The sequence below is a fragment of the Genypterus blacodes genome, unplaced genomic scaffold (assembly GCF_046128005.1).
Source record: "Genypterus blacodes isolate CSIRO-AG114 ecotype Tasmania unplaced genomic scaffold, CSIRO-AGI_Gbla_v1 ptg000052l_1, whole genome shotgun sequence".
Taxonomy (NCBI): domain Eukaryota; kingdom Metazoa; phylum Chordata; class Actinopteri; order Ophidiiformes; family Ophidiidae; genus Genypterus; species Genypterus blacodes.
In genome coordinates this window covers 2,799,935-2,812,705 of record NW_027466864.1, presented here as the reverse complement: position 1 = coordinate 2,812,705, position 12,771 = coordinate 2,799,935, and the positions used below count along the sequence as shown (strand labels likewise).

Below are 12,771 nucleotides of genomic sequence, written 5' to 3'. Positions count from 1 at the left end.
ACCTGATTTGTACTAAAGAATCATGTTTTTTATAGTTATTCATCACTGCTGTTTTATTGAACTAATAGTAGAAATCATAGTATTAGTACAATAAATGAGAGTTGACCCCATGTTCTGCATAATGAGAGCTGTGAGCCCAAGCTAAACCAATGGAAATGCAGTCCAAGATGCCCTCCAGGTGAAATTAGATTTGTATATGAAAATGAAATAAAGCGGCTTGTCAAACATTGACAGATAACAGGAAACTGTTCAAACAAATTAGAAGGAAATGCAGAGATAGTTTGCATGTGGAGGAATATGCACACAGGATGCTTTCTTTGATAGTGTTTCTTTGAATATTGAAATAACTGCTGACAGTTTGAAAGAGAAGTTTACTGGTTGACTGAAAGAGGAAGATGAGCACAAATACATCATGTAGTTGTGAGATCAAATCAATGTGGGATCGAGTGAGGTGAGTGCTGCACTGTCATAATCTTCCTCTTTGATTCATTAAGCGATATTTTGTGCATCTTAAAGGAAATCTCCATCTTTATTTGTGTTCTCTGTTACCTTTGACTGTATGCATGTGTTGTGATGTTCTTTCCTGTTTGGTAGTTAAGGGGTTTAGTGTTTTAGAGCAAAGATGCAGTGGATTCTGTTCTCCGTGTGTCTGACAGGTAAAGTGACTCTTTTCACTTGAACACTTGAAACTTCTAATTATTTTCTCAAGAATGATATACTGTTGTACTGCTGTTTGTAATTTATCACAGTGAGCATTTTGCAGGAATTTCTTATCAATGTGCAGTTACCATCACATTATTACACACAGGACAAAATGGAGAACATGAGGAAACAATTTGGTTGTTTTCTTTGGGACATTTACAATTATACTTCTACTACTACTGAGGATAATGTGGTGATGTTTTTACAGGCGCTACACTGTTGGCTAACTGTACACCAGGTAGGATTAACTGTATTTCTTTAAATTGGGTAAAAGCCATTACTCAAGACAAAGGCCACAATGTTAAAAAAAACAATGTTTGTTGTATGATTTTGTGTCAACAACACAGAAAATGTGGCAACGAACGGCACCACCTCTCAGTCATCAATTTATGAGATTCACGTGTCCAGCAGAGCCATTGATGGGGATAAAACACTATGTGCACACACACGTTGCGACGAGAATCCCTGGTGGATGATCGACCTGCTGGGGATCTATAATATCTTTAATATCTCTATCTACAACAAAGTCGGCGACACGGATACGAGGCTGAATAAGGCTGAGATCCGAGTTGGGTACTCAAGAGAGATAAACCACAGCACAAACACAAAGTAAACCTTCACTTTCCCCCATGTTAAATATCGTCAATCAGCTTGCAGCATGTGTGATCTTTAGGTGTTTGTCATTTTTTTTCTGCACTTCTTAAGCTATTTGTCTCATTCTGCCTCAGTGTTTTATGTTCCTGTTATGAATGTTAAAATCAGTACTTTGCTTTCTTAGTGTTGTCGCTTCAGTTACTTGCTGGCAAATTGTAAAAATCTGAAGTACTCACCAGTGGCCATTAAGAATGAGGTCTATGGAAGCATCACATAGTTTCAATAAAATATTTAAACCAGTGGGCGCAGGTAATTTATGTCATATAGTGAGAAACAAATTATATTTCTAAATTAGCAGAAACAAATTTACAAAATCCCTCTTTCCCTCCCCCCATCTCTATCTGGATTTGTTCCAGGTGTGCAACCATTGACAACTTTACATTAAAAGAGTGGCAATCCTATCAGTGTGATGACAAGCCGGTGGCTGGGCGCTACGTCAGTGTTCAGTACCAGGAGACCAAGAATTTAATTCTGTGTGAGGTGAAAATCCATGGCACTAAAAAAGGTACAAGCATGTCCTCTTCCACTATTGTTTGTTAAAGGTCATTGTTTCACACAGAGTGCCATTTTTCACTGACTAGTTTTCTCAGCAGCTGCATGTGGATGAATTCGCTGCAAGATAATAATAATAATAATAATAATAATAATAATGATAAACTCCAATCATGTTACATTTAGCCTTAGATTGCCAAATTTCTGTACATTAAACATTTATATCCCTAACAAATGTCATTTCCCAAGTGATGTGGGTTCTTAGACACTATGGAAAGAAATGACTATCATTTTTGGTTTTGCGAGCATTTTAATCCGAAAAAATCTAATGTTTCTATGAGGAATCTGCTTGAATAATCACATTTTAGGATTCTCTGTCTCTGTCTCATCATGGCTGTAAGCGTTCTCAGTCTTACACCAGTCAGGTTGAGGTCACTGGACTTGCAGTTTAAGTCCAAGTCGCTCCTCTGAACCAGCATGTGTCCTGTGAAGGTGGTTCACACCTCAGACTCCTTTTTGGATCACTTGAAGGTGTGAGAGAACACTTATGACCTACTTATAATGTTGCAGTTTACACAGTCACTCTCATGTGACCTAAGGAGTCACCTGGGCCAAGATGAGGATCAACTCCAGCCTCCTGGCTCAGACATGAAGAAGCTCCTAGCTATCCTAGAAGCTCCTGGCTAATACTAAAACTTCCGGAATCCGCTTTTGCATTCAAATTCATTTAGTGTCAATGTGTTGTGGAAAATGCTTCAGTGACTTAAGTTTGCAGAGTCGTGCCTGGATATTCATGACATTTTTTTTCAATAAAAAATATCTAGAATCACCCAACAAGCTGATGCTGTACAATATGACCAAAACATGGGAAGACGCGTTGGACTACTGCAGAGAGAATCATAAAGACATCGCTTCCATCCCTGACCGGGAGACCCAGACCAGGGCGGAGCTGGCGGCCATGGAGGCAGGCACTCACTCTGTGTGGCTCGGCCTTCGCTACACCTGCGTCCTGGAGTTCTGGTTCTGGGTCGATAATGAGAATTTGGAATTTTCCCACTGGGCCCCGGGGAACGACACCACGCCAGCCGATTGTGACATGAGCGGAGCCATGGAGACATCAGGTGGTCATCGCTGGGTCCGTCTGCCTGACGACACGAAGCTGAACTTCATCTGTGTCGTATAATCTTTTCTTTTTGTTTATTTATGGCGACATCCATATCAGTGTGCATCAGTGAGTTCACCTCTAAATTGTGTCTTCACATTCACAGCCACACCTTCCTGTGCCTGGGTGAGAAGGAACACAGCTCATGTTTCTCACTTCTTTATATTTAGCCCATGCAGCCACTTTGATATCATTGTGAAGTGTTGGAATCGTATCAGTGCATCCTTTGTTTGTATGTGCCTGTAGCTAAACTTGATACTGTCAGAGACCTTTGCTGACAGACTCTGTATTGCATGTAAACGTATTATTGAATGATAAAAAAAATATATATATTTTAATGAAACACTTAGAATTACAGGCTTTCTATGCACTTCATTCATTCTATACTATATGGCTAAATTTTAAAATAGTTCTTTATGATTCTAATAATAAACAGTTGAACAACACATAACATGTCACTCAACTGTTATATTGTTATTCATCTATGTATCTGTAATCTATATTGTCATTAAATAAAGGTAGTAATAACAATAACCTTTGATTTGGATCCGTCCTATGGAGCAACACCATTTGAACAACGTATGTGTAGAATAAATAATAAATATTTATACAAAAACAAACACCAAATAAAGACACATGAACACAGGACGTAGGAACCTTTCTGTGCGGAACCATTGTCAGTGGAAAGTGCTTTAGTCCTGCGGCTTATAACCACGGACTGTCCATCCACGAGTAAACAATAATGCCTCTTTTGCATTTGTGGCGACACATTTATTGACACATTTTGGAGCATTGGATTCAGAATGGAGATATTTGGAAGCACGTTTGATGACTCGGTGTTCTCGGAGGCGAGAGATCGAGTTTTTACCGCTCTGTCGTCTTATAACGCAAAGTTGTGTGAGCCTGAGGTGAGTGTGTGTGTGTGTGTGTGTGTGTGTGTTTAATTCAGCCTGTCAATACAGTAGAGTTTAACCACGATACTTGTCACTCTGAACAATGTCAACACAAACTGCATGTAACATTATCAGCTTTCTGTAATACCGTTGAAAATTGGAACCTTAGAAGAAGACGAGAGGTTCTTGTGGGGGCGGGGTTACACGTGGAACCCCGCCCATTATTATAACTACACATAAAAGCAATCATCCTCGAACATTTTCTGTCAATAGAGAACTTAAAAACACTCATTGTGCATACCAAGGCCGAGAACCTTTGATTTTATTACGTCAAACGCTCTGGACAAAATGTTCCTGTTTTTGTTAAAGCATCATCAGTTTGATTGACATGGTCAGTCTGCGTGTAAACAAAGTGTCTATTGTTGACTCAGTTTCTTATGAGCACTTTTTGAAGAATGAAACACACACACACACACACACACACACACACACACACACACACACACACTCAACTTTGGCTGCCAACTATCTCAAAAGGGCGAGAAATATGAAAAAGTAAAGAGGAAGTTTTTGTCTATCTTGATCCAAACATTCTAATTTGTTGACCCACAATTGTAGGAAGAGATACAAAAAAATTGTTTTGAAAATAAAAATAAAAATGGCATTAAATCTCTGACTCTTTCATGTCTTCTTTGGCTGAGGTAATGAATGTATTGAAGATAATGAACCAATGAAGTGGTTGTGGACGGGGCTAATGTCGGCTTTTTCTGTCCTCAGAATAATTAGCATCTGTGTGAAATAGAGTTTGGTATTGTACATTCAGAACACCTGACCTTTTGAACGGGACAGAGTTACTTTAAATAGGTTGTTTCTTTCTTTGTATACAGCGCATGTCCTGACTAATATTGCGCAATGAAATCATTGATGATGTGCGATTGTGCTTCCTCTTCTCTCTGCAGTGGTTTTGTGAGGAAGCTGCTCTGGATTCAGACGATTCTTTAGAGAAGCAGAAAGTCTACAAGTTTCGAGGGGACTTGACCTTCAGACAGGGAAACTACCAGGTATCTCAACAAGCATTATGAACTCCTATTCTAATTGACTAAAGACAATTACAATACAGATGAAACAGATTCTTAGCCACTCTGAACACTTCTAAAGGGGGTTTAGTAGCGCTGTAGTGTTGTTGTCTTCGGCACCAGCGGGCAGTAACCATGGTTATGTCCTGGGTCACCTTACATGACTTTGCACATGCCACAAATGCTTTGTACAAGTTCACTAAATTAGATGTGGGAAATCATTGGAGTCGCTTTTAACAGTGAAATGTGAACTAGTATTTAGTATTAGTATTTATTTAATATTTAGGGACTGCACATCTGCCATCATCAGCCAGTATATGTATATATTTAAAAAGTTTTCTGTAGAGCAAAACAAACAGAGCTGCCATTTTATTGACTTTGTTATTTAGTGACCCATTATTACTTCTTACATGTTGTCTTTTTATATTGTACATAAGTCCCAATGTTCTACTTTAAAATGTCTAATTTGAAGTCCTTGTTTGTGGTGCTGTGTGGTTGATCAGGAAGCCTTGGACGCGTACAGCAGCTGCCTGCAGTGGATCCCCGACAACAACCTGAGCATCCGCAGAGACGTGCTGGACGGAATGGCCCGATGCTGCACCAAGCTGGGGCAGAGAGAGCGAGCGCTGGAGTACGCTGACCTGCTGGTAACGCCACACAAGGCTCGCCATTCCACATCACTGTCCCATATGGAGCCTTTCAACACCGAACTCCTGTAATGTCATGAACTTTTTAGTTTCCTTCTGATCGCCTGCATGTCTAAGTTTATGCAGTTGATCTAAAAACTCAAAGCTTTGGAAAATGGTCATGATACGCCTGCACAATCTCTTATTGTTTTTGTGTGTGTGTGTCCAGAACAAAGATGCCTCTAACAGCTGTCATCTGACAAGCCTGCTGCTGCTCAAGGTGCCCAACACACACACACACACACACACACACACACACACACACACACACACACACACACACACACACACACACACACACACACACACACACACACACACACACACACACACACACACACACACACACACACACACACACACACACACACACACACACACACACACACACACACACACACACATACCTACTTTCTATTTAAATCATCAACCATTTAGTTGTAATATTAGTTTGTAAACTTCTTATGAAAGGTTAACATCAACCAGTACTTTGGAGCTCTAGAGTGTGTGATGGCGTCGCTGCAGCAGATGTGCAGCCTGCTGCCCTTTAACCCCTGGCACTGGTCCAACCTGGGACAGACCTGCCTGCAACTGCTGGACAGAAACAGAACCCAGAGTAAGCTGGAGCTCACTTCCTGTTTGATTTCAGACCCATAATGTTACAGCGGGTGAATGTTTGTTTTGTTGGATTATTGAATCACAGTGAGCCGACGTGCAAATGGCCCGATGCAATTAGTTGTATTTGGTTTTTGCTGGCAGCGCCGGGATCCTGTTTGCCATTTGAATCAGCAGGGGATCAGACTGGTGGACAGACTGAGGAGCAACAGGAGGAGGAAGCAGAGAACAGAAGCGACAGAATGTGGCTGAAGGCCTGCATGTGTTTCATCAGAACAAGGTAGACAGACAGACAGACAGACAGACTGTAGTCCAGTGTTTGTAGTCATTAGGGTTCTGTATTTAAGTTAGGCAGCGCGTAAAATACAAAAAAAAAACTCAGAAAATTCTCCATAACCTATTGTTAATTGAAAACAGTACAAATCCAGGATAATTTGTGTTTTTTAACAGTAACAGGTCGGCTCTTGTTTAGTAATTATACACTCATTCTAAATTTAATGCCTGCAACAAGTTCCAAAAAGTGGGGACAGGGAGAATGGAAGATGTGTGTGAATATTCCAAACATACTCCACAGGCTCATAGGTAACAGGTGATGACATCATGATTGGGTATAACATGAGCAGCCATGAAAGGTCGGTTTGTCTACAAGCAAGGATGGTTTGACTTTAAGCAGTTTAAGAAAATTGTTCCTCCTTGATCTTCATTTAACAGATGCATGCACGTCCTCATGTTCTTAATTATGGTGGAACAAGTTGATTGCATATTTAGCTGAGGAATATAAAAACAAACAACATTCCAGTTCCATCAGCTAGGTTGTTTCTTCTGTTGAGTGTGTCGATGGGCTTCTTTCCTCCACAGACTCCTGCTGAGAATCCTTCAGCAGCAGCAGTCCTCCTTTGTGCTGCAGCGAAGCGAGAGCGCACTCCAGAGGGCAGACGAGGCACTGCAGCTACTAAATCCCAAAGAAGGAACGTTGCAGCTCCTCGACGAGGTGAGGAGGATTTCTCTTCAGAGTTCAGAGTTTAGGGTTTGCCAAGGTCCAGGTTTGTGGTTCATCCTATGTGTGTTTGTCTCGTATTATCTTCCAGTTGATGTCTGAAGACCTGATCCCAGAGAAGATGAGGGAGGACAACCAGGACGGGGAAAGTCTAGCCAGTCTGTGTGTGCAGAGCTTCAGAGAGCGCTGGTGGAGTAAGATCTCACCCAGTGGATTACTGGAGACAGATGGACCTCGACATCAGACACACACGGACACTTAGACACGGTCTTTAGATCCAGATACAGAGGGGAGGGAGCAGACTGGCTGAGCAGTCCACAGATGTGTCAAATGGACAACAGGTCAAATGTTAACTGTTCAATCTGTCCATCTGAGACTCGCCAAACAATATTCAAATATTCCTCAGAATCTCTCAAGTAAAAAAAGACGAGGATGGAATTAATGTTTATGTTTACGTTTTTTTCTTTCCATCTGTTCTGCTTTATAAGGAAAACACACACACACACACACACACAGGAAACAAAGTGAGACATTTCATTCCTCATTGTTTTAGAATATAAGTTGTGCCTTAATTCGCTGTGACATAAATAAAGCATTGTGTAATTAACACACTCAAATGGGCTGAAAGCAAAGAATGACTTTTTGATGATGTCAATGACAGCCAAGTCCTCCTTCAGTATAGCTGTGTTCTTGGAGACACACTCGTCTCTCGCCAGGCAGTTAAAAAATATAAATGTTTTACCGCCGTGGTTCTCAAACTGTGTGAGGGTCAGTGAAACGTCCTCCAGCCCATCTGTCCTTCCATACTCGCTGTCCTACCGCCAAAGGAGTTGGACCGTAGCACCACTGGTCTGGGCGCTGCAGCCGGTCTCTGGGTCGCCCAGTTTCGTCTCAGATGAGGGATCACCGGCTGGGGGCGCAGCGTTAACTTGGGCTCTGTACCTTGGAAGAACAACTTGGATCCTGGGGGCTGCACTGTTGGGTGAATGTTGGACAGAAGGCGGCTTAGGTGGTGTCTCTGGGGTTGCTCCTGCCTCTGGGGTTGCTCCTGCCTCTGGGGTTGCTCCTGCCTCTGGGGTTGCTCCTGCCTCTGGGGTTGCTCCTGCCTCTGGGGTTGATCCTGCCTCTGGGGTTGCTCCTGCCTCTTGGCTGCTAGGGTGGAATGCTCGGGGCCTCTTGTGTGGGTGAAGTAGCACAGAGGGTCTCCCTTTGCATGTTTCTGCTGTGGAGTGGAGAATGATAACACTTTGAGATGAGAAGATAGAAAGTCAGCTTGTGGAGTAAAGTAGAGAGAATTATGGGGTCTCGGTTTGTTCAGACCAACAATCCCACAATGCTTTGTCAGTCTGCTTCTGTTTCCTTCTGGAAGGTAAACACCTGCAGTGTGGCGAGCCGGAAAATTTGAATGAGCCTCGATTTTGGTTCCATTGTGTAGAGACTGGAATTCAAACCTGTGCTCTCTCTCTGCGCCGGAACTAGTCGGAGTGTTCGATTCCTGAACCTTCGTGGTGTTTGTAGTCATGGTGATGCCCCGGCCAGTGAGCTGAGACTGAGGCCAGCTGAGCTGAGTGTGCGGCTGAGAGTGGATCTGGTTTTGAGGTTGAGGAGGCTTTGGCCGGGTGTGTACCTGGTTGTGGTTTTCCTCTGGAGGTTGTGGGTTTGTTTCTGGGCCACGCTGGGGCGGCTCACCACGCACTGTGGGACTTGGCTTGACATGAAGAAGGTATGTAGCCTGAGCCAGAGGATTTAGACGCATTTGTGTCTGGATTTGCGTTCTAGGGGAAGGTTTTGTCTGCTTTTGTATTTGACCTGCATGCTGGGGTTTGGATAAACCAGCAGCTGTGTGCTGAACGTCTGTGGCCATGTTTGATCCTGTGTGTCTTTGCTGCACCCCTAAAGACGTTCTGTCTTCATTCCCAGTCCGGTGGCAATTTGATCTGCTCTGGCTTGGCCCTGTGGGATTATTTTGGACTCCATGTGATGTGGTGTCAACAAGAAGAGGGACTGTGAAAAATCCAGGGACTGGTTTGGAGCTGGTGTACAGCCGGCGGAGTTCCTGATGGAAAGGTGCGACTGCGCTGCCCTTTAAAAGAACAGCAAGACTACGGTGGATCTGCCAGGACAGCCAAGAGAAACTGAGGACAAGCGCACACACACACACACATATTGGAGATTCGGCGGTTACATATATATATAATTTATTCATAGTAGTATTCATGCACTCAGAGAGGTGTGTGTGTGTGTGTGTGTGTGTGTGTGTGTGTGTGTGTGTGTGTGTGTGTGTGTGTGTGTGTGTGTGTGTGTGTGTGTGTACGTGTGTACACCTGTACCTGTATGAGCCAGTGAGCACTTCAGTCCAGTCGGTCATGATGAAACTCTCAGTGATCTGACCGGTCAGCTTCCTGCCCATTCTGGAACAGTAGGTCTGTCCATCCACACTGCGAACTGACAATTGCTACATACGCAAGCACGCACGAACAATGAGTTAACTATGGTGAATTATGTAGGACTTGCCTTTTATTGCAACATAAGACTGAACAAATTGTACTCGACATATTGTAGATAAAATATTTAACCTCAATGATACAAATTCACATTAATTTCATGAAATGTTCATATTTTGAAAGTACTCCAAGCATTCAAAGACTTAAAAACATCACGTGAATCATTTGGAGCTCTAATTACGACTGCTGGAGCCGTTTGTTTGCTCAGCAGAACATGTGCAGCGCTGCTGTGTCGTAACTGCACCGGCGTGAATGTGGTGAGATTTCATTAAGACGATTAATCCCCAAAAATTCCTCTCTCTTTGAGTTTGTGCATCTACAACCTTGCTTAAAGTCAAACGCTGGCTAACAAGAGAGAGCCTGGGGCAAAGACACGCAAGCAGACAAAGAAGACGAGCAGCATGGTGCTCGTGTATAGGACGAGTTCAGTATGAACCGAACTGGCTGGCTGCCAGAAGTCTGCTGCGGGAGGGGGATTGTGGGTAAATGCTGATTGGGTGCTAGAGGAGGACTAAAGGGAGAAGATGACACTAATGACCTTTGGTGGATGGAAGGTTTAGCAGCTGTTAATTCCACATTAAACCTAAAGCTTTGCTGTGAACATGCCATGATTTTCTTTATGCAGATGATGCAACGTAAAATCCCCTTTTACAGTCTCAAAGAAATAGAGAGTTAAGAGTTTGGGATTTAACGTGAGAAGCTGCTGATGGAGGGTCGCAAATTACTGACTGTGTGTGTGTGTGTGCGTGTGCGTGTGCGTGTGCGTGTGCGTGTGCGTGTGCGTGTGTGTGTGCGTGTGTGTGTGCGTGTGTGTGTGTGTGTGTGTGTGTGTGTGTGTGTGTGCGTGCGTGCGCCGTTTAGGGTGGGGAGGCAGACTGTATCGACCCAGAGGAAAACATTTTGTTGTTTCTTAAGCTATCCGAAAGGTTTTCAATGATATAAATATAGATAGAAATATAATTTTGATAGGACCTGTTTATATTACATAAGAGGGAGCTGTGCAGGTCCCAGACAGACAGAGAGACAGACTCACAGGGAAGTGCTTGCTGTCCAGCTCGAGGTCCTCCCACATGCTGGTAAACACGTTCAGATTCAGACGGTCTAGCAGCAGATGAACACACACATGCCTGTTCTTGATGGACTCCAGAATGTCACACAGAAGCTCAATATCACTGAAGCTATCCACCACAATGACCAGGGTCTACACACACACAAACACAAATACAAGCTGTCAGGAGTAGCTCTGAATCACCGTGTGAACAGTGTATCAGACGTGCAGGCATGTGTGTGTGATGCTCTCTCCCACAGAGCACATTTCCCAGCATACCTTTGTAGCCTTTCTGATGAACTCTCTGACCAGGTCTTTCATGGACACGGCTCTGCCATCAGAGTGGACATAAACCTCCACACTGGGCTCACTCAGGACACACTCATTCCACATTACATCTGGAATGAGCAAAAACAATATAAGTGATGAAAGGAAAATGTAGAAATTAAACTGAGAAACACCACAGGATAGTTCTGTGTGTGTAATAAAGCTTTAAATGTTTTATCTCTACCTCCCTGATGATGCATTGTTACATTGTTCAAAAGTTCAAACTAACCTGAATATCAGAGCGGTATTAAGAGTGTGTACCTGCTAGTAAAGGATCACTGTCAGTGGAAACAGCACAGCATAGTGTTTGGGACTGTGAGTCAGCAGAAAACCTCTCCGAATCCTCGTCATCAGACTCATCAACATTCTCAACTGTAAGGCAAAAAACGTGGCTAAAGTAAACAACAACAAAACAATAAAACCAGCAATCCTAATCACATCACAAATCCTTTAAGACTGGAAACTGGCAACTTTGGTCAAGAAGCTGTCATACACATCAATAGGTTATAAAAATGGGAATTGAGCAGCTGACGCATTTGTGCTGTACGTACAATTTGTTTTCCCGTCTCTGGCGTTTGCAAGGATGTACTTCTTCTCGGGCTCTGAGAGGAAGTCCACCTCTCCCTCAAGGTCCAACACCTCCTTGTATCCCTCCAACCCTCGGCTGAGCAGGGAGTCCGCCGCCAGCCGAGAGCTCTCGCTGTGGCTCAGATCCAACCTGGGTATGTGGGCTAAAAAGTCGTAGTAGGAGGACGGGATGCGGAGGTCTTGAACCCGTCTCATCAGCTTTCCCATAGGTTTTGTCCTCCGATACTGCTGCAGAGATGGGTAGCTTGCATCCATGGCAGCTGGACTCAAATGTACTTACTGCAGTTCAGTGATTCAAAGGCAAAAGCATGACATTTAGGAAATCAACTGAGAAAGAAAGCATACAACTCCTGAATCTCAAATCTGATCCTCCACGGATAGTCACCAGGGAATTAGCTGAGCATGTTCCTCAAGGCTTGAATCCGATGAAAAGCATTCCAGCAGTTATTCCTGTTATGTCCCTGACACGCAAGAGAGCACTGGTCAGAGTGAAGCGAACAAAAAACAGAAACCCGCCCCTGCTTGAGGCAAGATGTTCCCAAACACAGGTGCTGAGAAGTGACAGGTGAGCCTTAGAACAACCCTCAATATTTAGAGAGATCTTCCAGGATCCAATTCAGGATATAGACGTTCATTACTTAGCGGCGAAATCTATCTGTGGTTAATAAGTCACACTCACATATAAAACAAACTGTGAAAACACTTGTTTGATGTTTGTGTTCGGTACTTATGCTCACATTTGCCGAGTTTAATCACTCTGTTTTAAGCAAACACATTACAGGCTCACCCCCCAGGACAAATTCAGAGCAGGTGAGCACAGACAAAAGACACGTGTGGCTGAGTAACGTGAATAGAGATGGCTGTCAGTTCCAGTTGGCCTCACATGGTGATCTCCATGTTTGTCATATTCATAACTTAACCTGCCTGCTGTGTGGGAACAAAAACAAACTTTGAGCCCCTGAAACAGATGAAAGCAGATGTTTTGTATGTACATCTTACACAGCTCAATGAAACAAAGATATTCCCT

General features: G+C 43.3%; 2 protein-coding genes across 3 annotated transcripts; both read left to right on the top strand.

Annotated features, from left to right (window-relative positions):
• The first annotated feature begins 299 nt into the window (after positions 1 to 299).
• On the top strand, positions 300 to 3,461 carry LOC143000892 (uncharacterized). The gene is made up of 6 exons (XM_076150368.1): positions 300 to 451; positions 595 to 656; positions 911 to 940; positions 1,050 to 1,311; positions 1,713 to 1,861; positions 2,673 to 3,461. The coding sequence occupies exons 2-6, from the start codon at positions 623 to 625 to the stop codon at positions 3,029 to 3,031; spliced, it is 834 nt and encodes a 277-aa protein (XP_076006483.1). The 5' UTR covers positions 300 to 451; positions 595 to 622; the 3' UTR covers positions 3,032 to 3,461.
• Positions 3,462 to 3,703: 242 nt separating this feature from the next.
• Positions 3,704 to 7,894, top strand: cunh8orf76 (chromosome unknown C8orf76 homolog). 2 transcript variants are annotated; one of them, XM_076150412.1, is made up of 8 exons: positions 3,704 to 3,918; positions 4,863 to 4,964; positions 5,483 to 5,626; positions 5,835 to 5,885; positions 6,137 to 6,281; positions 6,458 to 6,560; positions 7,139 to 7,271; positions 7,369 to 7,894. In XM_076150412.1, exons 1-8 carry the CDS (start codon positions 3,814 to 3,816, stop codon positions 7,537 to 7,539), a joined length of 954 nt encoding a protein of 317 aa, XP_076006527.1. In that variant the 5' UTR covers positions 3,704 to 3,813; the 3' UTR covers positions 7,540 to 7,894. The 2 variants fall into 2 exon arrangements, with proteins under 2 accessions (XP_076006527.1, XP_076006526.1); XM_076150411.1 differs by having other exon boundaries at positions 6,425 to 6,560.
• Positions 7,895 to 12,771: the final 4,877 nt, after the last annotated feature.

Excerpts from the sequence above, each read along its gene's own strand:
- cunh8orf76 (XM_076150411.1), top strand. The coding sequence starts at position 3,814 with ATGGAGATATTTGGAAGCACGTTTGATGACTCGGTGTTCTCGGAGGCG. Across the intron at positions 5,627-5,834 it reads TGGAGTACGCTGACCTGCTG|AACAAAGATGCCTCTAACAG; the intron begins GTAACGCCACAC and ends GTGTGTGTCCAG. Across the intron at positions 5,886-6,136 it reads CAAGCCTGCTGCTGCTCAAG|GTTAACATCAACCAGTACTT; the intron begins GTGCCCAACACA and ends TTCTTATGAAAG.
- LOC143000892 (XM_076150368.1), top strand. The coding sequence starts at position 623 with ATGCAGTGGATTCTGTTCTCCGTGTGTCTGACAG. Across the intron at positions 657-910 it reads GTTCTCCGTGTGTCTGACAG|GCGCTACACTGTTGGCTAAC; the intron begins GTAAAGTGACTC and ends ATGTTTTTACAG. Across the intron at positions 1,862-2,672 it reads AATCCATGGCACTAAAAAAG|AATCACCCAACAAGCTGATG; the intron begins GTACAAGCATGT and ends AAAAATATCTAG.